At 39.6% G+C, this 18,806-nt stretch overlaps 1 protein-coding gene across 1 annotated transcript in view; it reads left to right on the plus strand.

Annotated features, from left to right (window-relative positions):
• The window catches only part of LOC126095764 (transient-receptor-potential-like protein), a 191,057-nt gene that overhangs the window by 33,427 nt on the left and 138,824 nt on the right, over positions 1 to 18,806 (plus strand). The window contains exons 5-7 of the mRNA XM_049910569.1: positions 213 to 355; positions 5,633 to 5,834; positions 13,811 to 13,981. Coding sequence (XP_049766526.1) covers positions 213 to 355; positions 5,633 to 5,834; positions 13,811 to 13,981 — 516 coding nt within the window. The remainder of the gene's footprint in view (positions 1 to 212; positions 356 to 5,632; positions 5,835 to 13,810; positions 13,982 to 18,806) is intronic.

Consider the following 18,806-nt stretch of genomic DNA (forward strand, 5'->3'; position numbering starts at 1 on the left):
CTGTAGTTAACAGCACTGGCAGATGCAACAGGCAACTTGTTGCTCATTAATCAAGGACGCTCTTTACGATGATTTATTTGGATATTAACAACATACCTCTGAAGAAAATGCAAAAAATCACTACTTAATGTATGTTTATCACATATTAAAGTTGACTCTTAGCTATGTGTATCCGGATTAACCATTCAACAAGCTCACCGTGTTCTTTGCAGAGCTGGGAGAAGGTGGACTGGACAACAGCTCAGTTCACACCAGACATCACCCCACTGATCCTGGCTGCCCACCGTAACAACTATGAGATCATCAAAATCTTGCTGGACCGCGGTGCTACTCTGCCCATGCCTCATGATATCAAGTAAGCCATTCACTTATAACACTCTGACATTTTTACTTTTTATTGCTGTTTTGCTCTACAAGTTGTGGGAAGTCAATTGTTGGAGATATCAACATTCCACCATTCAGCCAAAGGCTTCAAAATATACGTAGTCAATAGAAAATAATTAAAAATGTGAAATATTTATATCTGTTTTTAGAAATATTAAAAGGGCTGTTTAGTTTATGGTATTGACAGCATAACAATGAATCTTTTCTTTTATAAATAGAAAAGGATGGCACAGAAAGGTGGTGAGATCTTAAAAAGAAGCACTGCAGACATAATGAAACTGGAAGGAATTCTCATAAGATAGGATAAAGTTAGAAGATGGAAGATTAGAGGTTCTGGATGGTCATAGATTTTGGATGTAAATAAAGGTATCATATGAGTTGTAATGTGTAGATGAGAGTAGGTGGGTAGTGGGGTGTGGGTGGTAGTAGAGCAAAATGGAGAATGTATTAGAGATGTGGTTCAGACCATTGTACGAAGAGGAAAGGAATAGGGAAACATGGAGAGAGGGCGGGGGAGCCTTGACATGGTATAGGATAGACAGGGTAGATAGAGCCGACAGAATCGGTAAATATTGGCATGGAATTTATAGTGTGCATCCAAAAAGTTCCAAAACTGGTTTTACTCACTAGCATATAATCAATATTAGTGCAGTAGCTATAGAGGCAGCTTGAACTAACTACCATAAACAACAGATGTGAATTCAACCAATCAGTTTTAGACTGGATTAAGTAGTCTATGCGTGGCTTTAGTGCAACAACATTGTCATGTCACAAATCACAATGGGGTAACATCTCTAAAGCAAGCATTCAGGACATTCTCCAGCCTATTTTGATACAGAGGAAAGTGTGTACAGGGCTGGTCCCATGCACATTGACCAAAACAAAAGCAAAAACACATGAACACTTGCTGCAACTTGATTGAAACACAAACCATGAACAATTAATTATGTCCTGACAAGAATCATCATGGGTGATGAGAATAATATATTATCAATAAGCACCTACCACAGTGCAGAAATTCACAAGGTATATCCATACTTTGATGACATAACTGACATTCACGCAATGTAATGCATGGTTTGAACTCCATCCCAAAAAAGATCTTTTGTGATAGTTTCACATGGGAGTATGAATGTTCTATGCATTGTACTCAAACAGGACATGGGGTGGGGGGAGGAAGACAATGTAGAACAACTGAAGCATTAAAACCATGTCTCAGCTTTTCTCTTTTTTTTATTAGTCCAGTCCCATAACTTTTTGGACTGACAAGGTATTTTCTAGAAGAGCCAGTGTTGGTGGATGGGTCACTAGAGCATTCCATAATTGGAAATTAAATGAAAAATAGTGGAGTTGTTGCAGTGGAGTTTGTGGATAGCGTAAGAGGTGTTCAACGTGTGCTAGATGGGGTGGGGACTTGATTAGATGGTAAAGGATTCATGTTGTGGGAACATAAACAGAGATGGGTGGCAAAGCAGAGTGTATAGCATTTAAGGATTTGGTGGGAATAGTAGAACTTTTGTGGAGGCAACATTGGAGTAGGAGGAAGGGTCAAACTTCTGTCAGTAGTGTAGTAGTTTTAGTCTATTGTGGAACTTCAGTCGAGCATTGGTCTGAGGTATTTTACTGTGTTCATTAATTTGATAGGATTGTTGTAAATGGTTATGGCTGTGGGAGCTCCCAGAGGTTATTCATATAATTACTGACTATATTTTGGAAATGTTTATTTTGAGTTGTCATTAGCTATGCCAGGAGACTAAATGGTTACAATGGACTTGGGGGCTTCATTGGGATTTATAGTGGAGGGCTAGGAAAGTGGTGTCATCAGCATACTGAGGAAAGTTATGCCCTTATTATCTGTTTTGTGTAATCTAGCAATGCACTCATTCTCTACAAGTCGCCCTGTCACTGCTATATTCTCTGGGCAATATTGCAAGAGCATTTGTTTAACAAACCACTCTCCACAGCATTAATTTTGGTTTTCAGAATTCTCTATCAAGTAGTTTTCAGTTCCTCTCACAAGCCCTTCTGGACCCCATTCCAGTCTTCCCATCAAGGCAACCTCCTCATGACAGACACCGTGACTGCTCACTATGGATGCAAATTTAACCTACACCATTCAGATTAGGCAAAAGTACCTGATTCAAGAAGCATATGGGTACCTCACAAAAGGGCATTGCTTACAACGGTACATAAAGCTGCACGCCTGCAATGGGTCAAACAACACAGAAACTGGTCAGGGGCTCATTGAAGGCATGTACTGTGATTCAACAGTCATGATTTTGCCTCATTCAAATGGTGCTAGGCCCTGAGTCCACCTATGGCCCAATGATACGTATAACCCACAGTTTGCATAGGTGAAGTTGATGCCAGACGGGGTGCTGTGATGTTCTGAGGGTGCTTTTGTATCATAACTTGGGTTACTAATTCAGGTTATTGTGAACCTGAACCAGGATGTTTACTTCAACATTCTTGGTGACCAAGAGTTGACCATTCTTCTATCTTCTCATTATGAGCATGCTGTGGATACCCCTGTCTTCCAAGATGACAACAACCATGTTCATACAACAGCATGCCCATGTTCCTGCTTTGCTGTGTATCCATGCAGCCTTGATTGGCTCATTACATCACATGTAACTATTTACAACAGTTAAAACGTAGCAATCAACATTCCTGTGTGATATGTAATTGTCAGTGTGTGGCTTCAGCTGAATATGAGATACCCAAAGAAACTAATGGACTCTCTATCGAGGCCTGAGATGGTGTACACAGTATTAACATGATGTCCCCTGGCAGTTGGAAGGTTACTGTTTTCACAGCTTGTCTGAATAATCGATATGTGCATACAAGCCTAGTGAAAAATAGCTATGGCGAGTCCTACGAATAATAAATCAGCACCTCTGGCCTGCGTTAAGCACCTTGGGCAGCAGCAGATTTGTTGGTGAATGGTCCTAGTGATTGATTGTATGGGTTGGTCACAATCGATTGTAAGGGTTGGGCATAAGAATTTGATTTTGAGATGATTTTCCTGTGGATGATGAGGAAATTGGAGGCTTGAAATTGTTCAAGGTTTAATTGAAATGTTAAGTAGATAGCTCACTTAAAAGCAGCATTCTGTAAAGGTCGATTATAGTGGAGAAAGCTAGTAGTAATAACAAATAATTATAATCAATTGGATACTTCACATAAGATAAATTCACTTTCACAATACATACTGTATTCCACTTTAAGACAAAAGAAAAATAAGGGACCTATGAGATAGCAAGCAACTAGAGCGTAAGACAGGGGACATTCTAGAGTGACTAAATTTTTGTCCAGTTTGCTTGTATTTAAAGTTATGTGCATAAATAAACAAAAATATGAGATATTGTTTGACATTATGATCGCCCATCAATCACAACCTCAACTTCAAGTATTTAAGAGTATCTGTCTGTAGCAATTTCAAGCGAATGATGAAACAAATCTAGCCATATACAGGCAGAAGTCACGCTGAGATACCTGATAAGAACCCCAAACAAGTTTAATTTAACCACAAAAGAGGACGCTTACAAAACCCTAGCTCGACCAATACATGAGTATTGTTCATCATTCATTCTAAGAGCACCAACAAGCTAGCTTAGTGGAAGAGAGTGAGAAGCTCAAAATGAAATAATCTCTTCATCAAGGTTTATTTTAGTGAGCACAAGAGAGACACATTTGATGTGGTTGTGGAAAATGAGTTAGACTTTGGCTTATCTCATCACTAAGGCGCCTATTGCTGATCTATTTATAAGTCAATGTATTAGGCTACCTCTCAGCAAACCCACTTGTAAAATATTGGGAAATCATATACATTTCGTTAAAAACACTTTTACTTTACTCATGTGAGATATACACAACATGAAATATGGCAATTTCACAAGGCAAATCAATGAAAAATTCTAAATTCATGATAACTTCAAATGTGGCATCCATTTTGCAAATATAAAAAATGGATGAGTCAGTTAGGCACAGCTAACATCTGCACAGGGTGTAACTTCTCCAAGCAACATTACAGCTCCATCAAAATTAAATGCCAGTCTGTTTGCAAAGATGCTCTGGTCAAGGCTAGGAATGAGAACAGAAACACGCTTTCCGAAACAACCTCGATATCAAGAAACTGAACTGGACACTGAATTTTTTGTAGAGGACAGACAAACACTGTAGGAGTTCTGCATGATTGAATGTCACATCTTTTAGGATGAAATCAATACCCACTATGTGTCATCACTGTAGGTCTGCACATTGACAAGTCCGCATACAAAGGTATGGAGACCTGAGCACCCAGCTAAAGATATAACACCGGTCACAAAGCCCTGTTAGCAGGTGACTGACAAATTATTAAGTGTACTGGCTTCTCACAAAACAATAACTTTTCTTCAACTTTACAAGCTAAAATGGGCACCATCCACAAAGAGACCTGTCTTCCTCTGACCTATAGTCATGTTTAGATGTTGGTGTGTGCTTCTCAGACCCTCCCTCCAGTGATGAGTAGTAAGTAGTACATTTGTGACCAGTCGTCTCGCATGTACAGCATCTTTTTGAAGCCTTCTGCTGACAGTACTCTATATCATCACACATCTTGGAGAGGGAACACCAAGGGTCAAGGTAGCGAACCTGTTCTTCCTAATACACAACAGGAAACTTGATAACTATCACAGCTCATCTGTCCAGGTTAAACCTGAGTTACAAATTGTTACTATAATAAATGAGCAACTGAAAGGTGGACATTTAACCATCTGAGTGCATCCCCGTCTGCCTTCTTCTTTTTCATGGCCTTTATCTCATATCTTTGAAGGGTTGACATGTTAATTATTGGATCTGGTGATTTTGCTTGTAAGAGGTGGTCAGATGGTCTTCCTGTTGCCACCCCCCCCCCCCTCTCCTTCCATGTGACAGTGTGCAAACGTTTCCTAAATTAATGAGAATTCTATAACTGGGTCAGACATGGGACCAGCCCAGCATTCACCCAGCTGGGTGTGGAAAACAGTCTAAAAACCACATCCACGCTGACCAGACCAGTCCGCCACCCCTCATCATTAATCTGGCTGGTAGATTCAGTCTGTGGCTGACGCGTCTCACAATCCCAGAAGCAGCATGCTAACGTGCCCCGTTATCCAGGCAGGTCTGCCTCCAATCTGTTAATGAGCATAAATGTACCTGAAAAGATGTCTGAAGACTTCAGTTTATTGTTGATGTTTCTCCAGGATGTGTTGGCCTTGGTGTGTGACAGGTGTGGCTGTGAGGAGTGTCTGCGGGAGTCTAGTGAAGACTCGCTGCGCTTCTCACGGTCCCGGGTCAACATGTACCGCGCACTGGCCAGCCCGTCCCTCATCGCGCTGTCCTCCAACGACCCAATCCTGACAGCCTTCCAGCTTTCCTGGGAGCTGCGAAATATTGCCTTTGCTGAACAAGAGTGCAAGAGCGAGTACATGGTGAGTTTTGCCACACAATGACACCATACCATGCCATGTGATCTGTACACAATCCTCCCAACTTACTCTGCTTTCTACCCTCCATGGAGATAACTGACACAGGTAGTAACTACTCCCAATATCTAATATGTTACCAATAACCACATTATAGATGGTGTACCACAAAGACACAAGGAAAGTTACACAACAGAAGCAAAACATTCTAGTAAACATGTGACTTGACTGTGGATGTGTAGTTAGGAGCTACCAGTGACTGCAGTATGAAATATTGTCCTAGTCAGTGCAAGTGTATTTGAAATGTAAAATTTTCATATGAGTCCTCACTTGATTAATCTAAAAATTTCTCCCATGGCCCATGATTTGTGGATGTGTAGATGCACACTGGTCACCAGGGCATTTTGTTGCTGATGTAACATGACATCTGACATGCCCATATCGTCCAAGATGAATGCCTGTAACTAGGCATCCAAAATCACATGACTTCAATCCTCTGTATTTTTATGACTGGGATCGTCTCAAAAGTGAAATGCACAGAATTCCTGCTGATATAGTTGGTGAAATGGAGCAACAAACTGTACAGTCTTGTCAAAATTTACTTGATGATCCCGCAGTGTTTACAAGAATTTGAAACTCACAGCAAAAATGAGTGCAGTGTTGCATTCAAACAACAGGAGACAAGGGCCTGCTTTTAACAGGTACAAGTGTAAGCTGGAAAATGTAATGTGATGTAGCACTATTGTCGTTCTTGTTCTGATACCAGCAGGCCTAGGATGAAATTTGATTGCAATTACAAGGGGTTTTAATTGAAAAGTTTACATTTCAAATTTATTTATACTACCCAGCACACAATTTCACACTGAAGACAGTGATGGGCCATAACCATACATTTGCTATTATCTTGTAAATGGCTCATTTGTGGACCCACTTTTACTGGACCATTTTTGCTTCTATTATCATAAGGACATACTTTCATACACATCAGTTTTTGTTATGTTATGATACATCCTGTATACTGACTTAGAGAATACTGTTTACACACCCTCAGATTTTTGCGTAAGGTGTTATCTACAAGGAGAGGTGAAAATTTCTTGAAGTGGCATTTAGCAACAGCAAAAATTCATATATAATAGAGGGAAACATGCCACGTGGGAAAAATATATCTAAAAACAAAGATGATGTAACTTACCAAACGAAAGCGTTGGTATGTTGATAGAGACACAACAAACACACACACAAAATTCAAGCTTTCACAACCCACGGTTGCTTCATCAGGAAACAGGGAAGGAGAAGGAAAGTCGAAAGGATGTGGGTTTTAAGGGAGAGGGTAAGGAGTCATTCCAATCCCGGGAGCGGAAAGACAGGTGAGGTACGAGCGGCAGCAACTTGAAATTAGCGGAGGTTGAGGCCTGGTGGGTAACAAGAAGAGTGGATATACTGAAGGCCAAGTTCCCATCTCCGGAGTTCTGACAGGTTGGTGTTAGTGGGAAGTATCCAGATAACCTGGACCGTGTAACACTGTGCCAAGATGTGCTGACCATGCACCAAGGCATGTTTAGCCACAGGGTGATCCTCATTACCAACAAACACTGTCTGCCTGTGTCCATTCATGCGAATGGACAGTTTGTTGCTGGTCATTCCCACATAGAAAGCTGCACAGTGTAGGCAGTTGGTAAATCATGTGGGTGCTTTCACTCGTGGCTCTGCCTTTGATCGTGTACACCTTCCGGGTTACAGGACTGGAGTAGGTGGTGGTTGGAGGGTGCATGGGACAGGTTTTACACCGGGGGCGGTTACAAGGGTAGGAGCCAGAGGGTAGGGAAGATGATTTGGGGATTTCATAGGGATGAACCAAGAGGTTATGAAGGTTAGGTGGACGGCGGAAAGACACTCTTGGTGGGGTGGGGAGGATTTCATGAAGGACGGATCTCATTTCAGGGCAGGATTTGAGGAAGTCGTATCCCTACTGGAGAGCCATATTCAGAGTCTGATCCAGCCCGGAAAGTATCCTGTCACAAGTGGGGCACTTTTGGGGTTCTTCTGTGGGAGGTTCTGGGTTTGAGGGGATGAGGAAGTGGTTCTGGTAATTTGCTTCTGTACCAGGTCGGGAGGGTAGTTGTGGGATGCGAAAGCTGTTTTCAGGTTGTTGGTGTAATGGTTCAGGGATTCCGGACTGGAGCAGATTCGTTTGCCCGAAGACCTAGGCTGTAGGGAAGGGACCGTTTGATGTGGAATGGGTGGCCGCTGTCATAATGGAGGTACTGTTCCTTGTTGGTGGGTTTGATGTGGACGGACATGTGAAGCTGGCCATTGGACAGATGGAGGTCAACGTCAACTCATTTGGTTCCATCAGATTCACCTGGTCCTCCTCCAAATCCCATGCCACTTTCCTTGACTCTTTCTTTTCTTTCTTACATGATACAGGTCTCTTTGCATATGTTTCCTCCATCTTGTCCAGAAGACTTGCTATTGTTGTTGTGGTCTTCAGTCCTGAGACTGGTTTGATGCAGCTCTCCATCCTACTCTATCCTGTGCAAGCTTCTTCATCTCCCAGTACCTACTGCAACCTACATCTTTCTGAATCTGCTTAGTGTATTCATCTCTTGGTCTCCCCCTACGATTTTTACCCTCCACGCTGCCCTCCAATACTAAATTGGTGATCCCTTGATGCCTCAGAACATGTCCTACCAAACGATCCCTTCTTGTGGTCAAGTTGTGCCACAAACTCCTCTTCTCCCCAATCCTATTCAGTACCTCCTCATTAGTTATGTGATCTACCCATCTAATCTTCAGCATTCTTCTGTAGCACAACATTTCGAAAGCTTCTATTCTCTTCTTGTCCAAACTATTTATCGTCCATGTTTCACTTCCATACATGGCTACACTCCATACAAATACTTTCAGAAATGACTTCCTAACACTTAAATCTATACTCGATGTTAACAAATTTCTCTTCTTCAGGAACGCTTTCCTTGCCATTGCCAGTCTACATTTTATATCCTCTCTACTTCGACCATCATCAGTTATTTTGCTCCCCAAATAGCAAAACTCCTTTACTACTTGAAGTGTCTCATTTCCTAATCTAATACCCTCAACATCACCCGACTTAATTCGATTACATTCCATTATCCTCGTTTTGCTTTTGTTGATGTTCATCTTATATCCTCCCTTCAAGACACCATCCATTCCGTTCAACTGCTCTTCCAAGTCCTTTGCTGTCTCTGACAGAATTACAATGTCATCGGCGAACCTCAAAGTTTTTATTTCTTCTCCATGGATTTTAATACCTACTCCGAATTTTTCTTTTGTTTCCTTTACTGCTTGCTCAATATACAGATTGAATAACATTGGGGAGAGGCTACAACTCTGTCTTACTCCTTTCCCAACCACTGCTTCCGTTTTCATGTCCCTCGACTCTTATAACTGCCATCTGCTTTCTGTACAAATTGTAAATAGCCTTTCGCTCCCTGTATTTTACCCCTGCCACCTTTAGGATTTGAAAGAGAGTATCCCAGTCAACATTGTCAAAAGCTTTCTCTAAGTCTACAAATGCTAGAAACGTAGGTTTGCCTTTCCTTAATCTTTCTTCTAAGATAAGTCGTAAGGTCAGTATTGCCTCACGTGTTCCAGTATTTCTACGGAATCCAAACTGATCTTCCCCGAGCTCGGCTTCTACTAGTTTTTCCATTCGTCTGTAAAGAATTCGTGTTAGTATTTTGCAGCTGTGGCTTATTAAACTGATTGTTCGGTAATTCTCACATCTGTCAACACCTACCTTCTTTGGGATTGGAATTATTATATTCTTCTTGAAGTCTGAGGGTATTTCGCCTGTCTCATATATCTTGCTCACCAGATGGTAGAGTTTTGTCAGGACTGGCTCTCCCAAGGCCGTCAGTAGTTCCAATGGAATGTTGTCTACTCCGGGGGCCTTGTTTCGACTCAGGTCTTTCAGTGCTCTGTCAAACTCTTCACGCAGTATCGTATCTCCCATTTCATCTTCATCTACATCCTCTTCCATTTCCATAATATTGTCCTCAAGTACATTGCCCTTGTATAGACCCTCTATATACTCCTTCCACCTTTTGGCTTTCCCTTCTTTGCTTAGAACTGGGTTTCCGTCTGAGCTCTTGATGTTCATACAAGTGGTTCTCTTATCTCCAAAGGTCTCTTTAATTTTCCTGTAGGCAGTATCTATCTTATCCCTAGTGAGATAAGCCTCTACATCCTTACATTTGTCCTCTAGCCATCCCTGTTTAGCCATTTTGCACTTCCTGTCGATCTCATTTTTGAGACGTTTGTATTCCTTTTTGCCTGCTTCATTTACTGCATTTTTATATTTTCTCCTTTCATCAATTAAATTCATTATTTCTTCTGTTACCCAAGGATTTCTACTAGCCCACGTCTTTTTACCTACTTGATCCTCTGCTGCCTTCACTACTTCATCCCTCAAAGCTACCCATTCTTCTTCTACTGTATTTCTTTCCCCCATTCCTGTCAATTGTTCCCTTATGCTCTCCCTGAAACTCTGTACAACCTCTGGTTCTTTCAGTTTATCCAGGTCCCATCTCCTTAAATTCCCACCTTTTTGCAGTTTCTTCAGTTTTAATCTACAGGTCATAACCAATAGATTGTGGTCAGAGTCCACATCTGCCCCTGGAAATGTCTTACAATTTAAAACCTGGTTCCTAAATCTCTGTCTTACCATTATATAATCTATCTGATACCTTTTAGTATCTCCAGGGTTCTTCCATGTATACAACCTTCTATCATGATTCTTAAACCAAGTGTTAGCTATGATTAAGTTGTGCTCTGTGCAAAATTCTGCCAGGCGGCTTCCTCTTTCATTTCTTAGCCCCAATCCATATTCACCTACTACATTTCCTTCTCTCCCTTTTCCTACACTCGAATTCCAGTCACCCATGACTATCAAATTTTCGTCTCCCTTCACTATCTGAATAATTTCTTTTATTTCATCATACATTTCTTCAATTTCTTCGTCATCTGCAGAGCTAATTGGCATATAAACTTGTACTACTGTAGTAGGTGTGGGCGTCGTATCTATCTTGGCCACAATAATGCGTTCACTATGCTGTTTGTAGAAGCTTACCCGCATTCCTATTTTCCTATTCATTATTAAACCTACTCCTGCATTACCCCTATTTGACTTTGTGTTTATAACCCTGTAGTCACCTGACCAGAAGTCTTGTTCCTCCTACCACCGAACTTCACTAATTCCCACTATATCTAACTTTAACCTATCCATTTCCCTTTTCAAATTTTCTAACCTACCTGCCCGATTAAGGGATCTGACATTCCACGCTGAAGACTTGCTAATAATCAATAAAAAGACCAGTTTTGAGACCCTGAATACAGTGACCATAATTTTTATGATAGATGAGATCAATTTATTCATGTTTAGAGTACTGTACCCTAATCAGTGAAAACTGAATTCTTATAGGATCACTTTGTTGTCCATCTCTCTGTTTGTCTTTCTCGTGAATGTTTAAAGTTGATGTCAAATACTAAGGCATACTGTCCCCCGTCACTGTAAAAATTTGAGCTTCTAAGTCAATGAAATCAAAAGATAAGGCCATTTATGTCACATATTTTGAAACTTGAAAACTCACTCATCGAAACCTGTAGATGAACTGTCTATACACATGATTCAGTTGGCACGGAACTCTCAGAGTGTGAATTCTACTCACACTTGTACAGTTTTTTACTGCTGGGTCTGCGGAGTGCATGTCTCATTTTTTAAAACAGTCCAAACATTGATAAAAAAAAATATTTTTCGTGTTTACTTCAACTGCTTTGCTTGAATTTCCACTGATATATCATACAAAACAATTTTATTAAGGTACATATTAATATTTTATCCACTGGAACAAAATACACACAACTTTTAAAAAACTACACAAACGAAACTACTCCGTAGGTCAAGTTGGCACTTAACATACATTTTGTACAACATGCAGCAAAAGACCAAAAATAAAATTTCATTGACAATGGCGCAATATCAGTATTAGGTAAGGAACAGTCCTCTTATCCTCTTAAAAGAGGAATAAATTTTCTAGCTACATCTCATCAAAACTTGAGAAAATAAGTGGTAGGCAAAGAGGTTAGCAATGTAGAAAATTGTGATGTAGAGCATTTCATGAGAAAATACAATCAATCCATTTTTTGTTGATAAATTAATGACCCAGAGCTCTAGTCACAATGGTGATACATATAACTCTAAGGGATTTACAATGTGATAGGATAATACTGCGTACAAAATACTCACAGTGCATGTGAATAGGTTCAAGTCTGCTTCATTCAAATTTAGTTGGACAAACAGTATGTCTATTATGGATAGTACACATGGCCACAAGTTTGATTGACTAGTGCACGAATGCAACAGAAATGTAAAACAGTGAGAACTAACAGATCCTTGAAGAAATATGCCACATATATCGTTAAAAGAAAGTGACATTTATTACCCAGGAAGTATATACTATTGGTTGTCACGAACAAAAATGCTAATATCAGAACGAGGTCTACTCTGAACAGTTCCTGAGATTAAACTGTTTTAATGTAAACATTTCCAGACTGCTGTTCACGTGCATATATATGGTGGGTAATGCACAGAAACCAAAGACGCTGAGATCACAGAGGATTGGAATCGAAAATTATAACAGAGGAAAGATAAGGGCAACAGTCGGAATAGAGTCACTGGAGGACAACACTTAGAAAAAATTAGATGGGATGTGCAGTAAGGAAATTTTCCAGTAGCTCATTTCATTGGAACTACTTTGGTGAGCAGGGCAAGAGAATAATACACAAATAGTACATATATCAAAGCACCTATTGAAGACTTTGCATTGTTGTGTTGAGTATGTTTAACAACAAAGTAGAGCAACAACAAGGCAATCAAGTTCATGACCAGTCGCCACTTGGCAATGGCCATTCATGTGGATGAATAACTGGTTACTTGCCATATCCACTTACAAGTTGCACAGCAAGTAGATGACGTGGCTGCTTTTACATTGATTGTATCTCATATTGGATAAAAAAATACCTGCAAACACTACTGCAATGATGTGGTGGGTGAGTGTATAGGACAGGTTTCTTATCTATGTCATGGCAATGACCCACAAGTAAAGGACTGGGAGTAGGAGTGTCATGAGGTTTGATCACAATATACCTTACGGCTAGCAGGCTACTATTTCATAAGGAACGGCATAGGAGGCTGGATTTAGGAGACAATTGCTCTCAGTTCAGAACAAAACAGGGTGATTCACAATGGCAACATGTATCACAGGAGAAAATGTCACAGATCACTGTATGCATGAACAAGACAGGATATTGCCTGTCTGTACAGGCTTAGGATAGGTTCTCAGCATATTTCAATAACTTCAGTGCCACACATGCCAAGGCTGTGAGGAGTGACCTTTCGGTGTGGCAGCCATAAGAGCTGTTGCATGTTGTTTACAACATGAAATTTCCCTTAGCATTACAAAGTACAGTTTATTCATTGCAAAAGTTCAGGTTACATGTAAAATTATTAGTCAAATGAAAAAAATTATACAGAATGTTCTAAAAAAATTAAATATCATACTTTAAAAACACTTTACAACTAAAGACACCACAACCTTCCAATTTCAGTATTGTTTCATTTCTATCATTACATAGGAAGACCATAATGTTAAAAGAACAAATAATGGTTTGTGAAAACAGATGTACACAGATAACATTAAACTCTTACCTTACCCTCCTCTCTTTTAAGTTGGAAGACTGAATTTTGTTAAATTATCTTTCAGGGGATTATGAAGACTTGTTTAAAGTATATTTATTACAGTGTGTACACTGGGGATAAGTGTTAATTCTGTGGGAGAAGTTTGATGTTGATAAGCTTCATTTCCTATCTCATCCTGCTTAAAATATTATACATATTCTCCAACCACATTTCTGAATTAATATACAGAGTTAAACATTTTCAGGAACTCCGGCGGCAGTGCCAGCAATTTGCTGTAGATCTACTCCACCAATCACGCAGTTCCCAAGAGCTGGCCATCATCCTCAACCATGACCCTGATAGTCCACCTTATGAAGATGGTGAGCACATGAAGCTTGCCCGCCTGGAGCTTGCCATTAACTACAAGCAGAAGAAGGTAAGTGTTCTTCTCACACTGCCTTTCTGTGACTCAGCATGTCTGTCATATGGTCAGTAGCAACTATCCTTTTCATTATATTGCTACACTGTTTAATATCTGTTACTTTAAACAACTTTAAACAACTCAAGTCTCAAGTAACATAATTGTATGCTCAATTGACAATTTAATCTAGATACATGGGCATCTACTATATTCAGACATTCAATAATAACTAGAATAAAATCCCTCAGAATGGAGATACATAACAGTCCATCCTTATTTGCTCTGGCTGTCAGTTGAGACCCATACACACACTTGCTCATACTCATACAGTAAATTGTAAATGGGTTGCTAATGAAACAAATTGTGTATTCAATGTCTGACATAACGGAAAACCTAGGATGAAAATTTAGATCTATAAAAGGATAGATCACAACTCACAAAACAGAGCAGATATCAAGCAGGAGACAAGCAAATAATACGGGCAGAAAATGCCTAGCTTTCAGATGAAGTTGCTCACCAGAAGTAACATATGAATTGAGTATGTGTTTTTCTTAACTCTGACAATGAACTTATCCAAGGGCTAAGTACTTTCTGTCATTTTATTCATGTGTCTGTCCTCTGTTCAATGCCTCTTTTTTTGATGAGATTTGATATATCATGTTACTCAGTTTAAAATATTTATATTCTGAGATGAGTCAACTGATAACATTTTAGTATTGTTTGTCTTTCCATTGTTTTGTTGGAGTTAAGCATCAACACAATAATGATGCTTTGTCGAGTGTCTGAATATATCCTCTTCTTGCATCTACTAAGTTTGGATTATAATTATCTAATGTTCCAAACTGAGGATCTAAATCTATGATTGTACTGTCTAAAAATATGTGAGCCATATGATGTTATCACACAATATAAGGAAAAGACAGATAGCTACTCATTGTACAGTTAATACAATGTGTTGCAGACAGACACAATCAAAAGACACTTACACATTACCTTTCAGCCAAAGCCTTCATCAGAAAAGGAGACACATATACATTCATTCACACAAGCAAGCACACCTTACACACACATGACTACCATCTCCTGCAGCTCAGACTGTCATTTAGAATGGAAGCAGTAATTGCTACTGAGAAGAAGAAGAGCTTTATATGACAGAGAATTCTTTGTGATTAATGTCCATCATACGAATTTTGTAAATTTTGAAACAGAAATTTCAACACAAAAGTGATCTATATGTGTCTCAGCAATCACTGAAAATTTTGCCCAACCAGCTTCTGAAATATAATTATCCAGTGATGAAATATAGGCTTCCAGATGGTAATCAGAATTACTCTACCAGGCTGCTTTTGAGGATCTCCAAAATATTATTTTATGGATGTGATTAATTATTTGTAGGAGTATTTGGAATACACAAAATTCACTTAGATAAATTTTACTGTTCCAACCCTTTGTCTTGCTGCTTTTGTTTCATGTGTCTAGCTAAGGTCCTAATTTGGTTTGTGGATGTTCTTGAATGTGTAAACACACTGTAATGTGCACAAGCAATAGCCACAAATTTTTAATCAAGACATCGAAAAAAATCAAGCTGCCTCCATGAAATGGCATTAGCTTCAGTGGGATGTATTTTCCCAATGGTGGATGACTTGGCAGAAACCTTGATCAGGCCTGCCTTTTGGCTACTCAGGAAATGTTCCACCTCAAATATTTCCTTGTCATCATTCCAGAAATGCTTTACATGCAGCAGTTTCTTCATTCAAGGAAAGAGAAAGTAGTTACTTTGTGCTTTGTCAAAAGAATGCAGGAGAGTGAGGCCAAATCAGATAGCCCAAAGAAGCAGCATGTGTAACTGGATGCCTTCCACAACCTCTCAGATTTCAGCAGTATACTGTCACAGTTCACACATTACAAACATAATCTGTTAGCACCATATCATGGTTGTTAGAAAAAGTACTCATAACGAGAAGTCCACAGGAACCATCTATACGGTGGTGTAGGTTATGGTCCCACATATCTCACCTTGCAGTCATTCACTATGGTGAGCTCTCGTTTGTGAGTATCATAACATTTAAACATTTGAAGTCCCAACCTACTGGATAAAAAACAAAAGATGAAATAATCTATTTATATTGGTTGTGCAGTGGTGTCAAAAATGTATGTTTTGTTATAGACAAGATGCACTTTCTTTTCCAGGGATTGTAAATTAATGATATTCAAGCAAAGTCAGGAACAGAAATAATGAATGCAATAACATTGAACCCACAATCTTCCATGTAGCTATATCTTTTAACAATCAAAAAGAGATCATGAACATAAAAGTTAGACAGGGTGCAAATACTGAAACAGATCAGTATTTAACCGCAATAAAATGAAGTTATTTCACAAACAAGAATTCCAAGACAAGAATATTGGAATCATAAATCAGATACAGAAACATTGAAAGGGAGGAAACAAGAATTTCAAGAACAGATAAATGTAGAATCAGAATACTGAGAGAGGATTAAAACAAAATTAGTTAAACAGCCCCTGAAATAGTAGCATTCAAAAGACACAAAAAGCACAGATGGTGGTGGAATGAACAGTGTGGAAAAGCATTACTACTTAGAAAACAAGCCTGGCAGAAATGGTACTCCACAAAAAGAAGTGAAGCCTTCATCAGTTTTAAACTACAAAGGTCTCAAACATCATAAATGATAAGAACAGTCAAAAGGAAGTTTGAAAGAAATCAGCTATCACTATTTAAAGAGGACTTCCAAAAGAAAAATACTAGGAACTTCTACAAAACTTGTAAACAAAGCCTCCAAAGTACCAGACACATACATTGTGCTTCAAGAACAAAGATAGAAAATTAGCCTTAAACAACAAACAAAAGTTTTTAAATTGTAAGGAACCAAGAGCAAACTTTCCAGAACAAAATCCAGGACACACACAATCTTGGAACCACCGAGCACAGATGAAATCCAAAAATCATTAGAGATCTGAAGATTGACAAGGCCTACGGGGAAGATTCAATAACTGCTGAAGTGTGGAAAATTGCGAGTTTAGGAACAGTCAAGAAGCTACAAGGAGTCCTTGAAAAATCTGTGAAACAGAAGCTATACCAGAAGATTGGAAAACACCATTAATACATCCAATTCTCAAAAATGGAGGTAACAACTGACCTCAACAACTATAGAGGAATACCCCTCCTTCCTGTCATTTACAAAATTCTTTCAGAAGCATTACAAAACACACTGGAAAGCCAACTGGATCAGCAAATAAAATAGGAGAGTACCAAGGAGACTGTAGAAAATGACAACCATCTGTGGAAAAAATTTTAAATCTGAAATTCACAATCACGTATAAAAGAATAAGATCTAAAAGGATTTATATAACATTTGTAGAATTCAAAAAGCATGTGATTCAATTGACAAGAAAACATTATTCAACACCTTAAAAGAGCTTGTAGCAGACAACAAAACAGTGGCAGTCATAAAAGACATGCTAACAAATACAAAACCCTAAATTAAATTTTTAGGTTAAACCTTGAAGGCTTTTGAGATAAAAACTGATATAATTCAGGGAGATGAACTGATTCCACTGCTGGAGGAAAACAACAGAAAAGAAGGTATTAGAAGAATCACAATTGGGAGAAAAAGGGGATAATCTGAATTTTGATTGTCTGGCTTTTGCAAATGATCTTCCCATCTTTGCTGAATCTGTAATAGATCAAACATGCAGATAAATCTCCTACAAGAGACAGCTTCAAAACCAGGCCTACATACATCTTTTGAAGAAACAGAGTACGTGACAGATGTGAAGTAGGCACCACAATACAATGAAGAGCCAAAGAAACTGGTACACCAGCCTAGTATCGTGTAGGGCCCTCGCAAGCATGCAGAAGTGCCATGACATGATGTGGCATGGACTTCACCAATGTCTGAAGTGGTGCTGGATGGAACGGACACCATAATTCCTGCAGGGCTGTCCATAAAACCATAAGTGTACGAGGGAGTGGAGATCTCTTCTGAACAGCATGTTGTAAGGCATCCCAGATATGCTCAATAATGTTCATGTCTGGGGAGTCTGGCTGCCAGCAGAAGTGCTTAACCTTAGAAGAGTGTTCCTGGAGCCACACTGTAGCAATTCTGGACATGTGGGGTGTCACATTGTCCTGCTGGAGTTGCCCAAGTCTGTCAGAACGCACAATGGACATGAATGGATGTAGGTGATCAGACAGGATGCATACATACGTGTCATCTACCAGAGTCACAGCTAGACATACCAGGAGTCCCATGTCACTCCAACTCCACATGCCCCACACTGTTACAGAGCCTCCACCAGCTTGAACAGTCCCATGCTGACATGCAGTATCCATGGATTCATGAGGTTGTCTCCACACTCGTTCACATCTATCCACTCGATACAATCTGAAACGTGACTCATCTGACCAGGAAACATGTTTTCAGTCATCAACAGTCCAATGTCAGTGTTGATGGGCCCTGGAAATGCATAAAGCTTTGTGTTGTGCAGTCATCAAGAGTACACGAGTGGACCTTCACCTCCAAAAGCCCATATCAATTATGTTTTGTTGAATGGTTCACACGCTGACACTTGTTGATGGTCTAGCATTGTAATCTGCAGCAATCTGCAGAAGTGTTGCACTTCTGTCACACTGAACGATTCTCTTCAGTTGTCATTGGTCCCGTTCTGGCAGGATCTTTTTCCGGCCGCAGTGATGTCAGTATATAAGGTTTTACCAGATTCATGATATCCACAATACACTCGTGAAATTGTCATATGGGAAAATCCCCACTTCACTGCTACCTCAGAGATGCTGTGTCTCATCGCTCATGTGTTAACT

This window comes from Schistocerca cancellata, chromosome 8 (assembly GCF_023864275.1).
Source record: "Schistocerca cancellata isolate TAMUIC-IGC-003103 chromosome 8, iqSchCanc2.1, whole genome shotgun sequence".
Classification (NCBI taxonomy): Eukaryota; Metazoa; Arthropoda; class Insecta; order Orthoptera; family Acrididae; genus Schistocerca; species Schistocerca cancellata.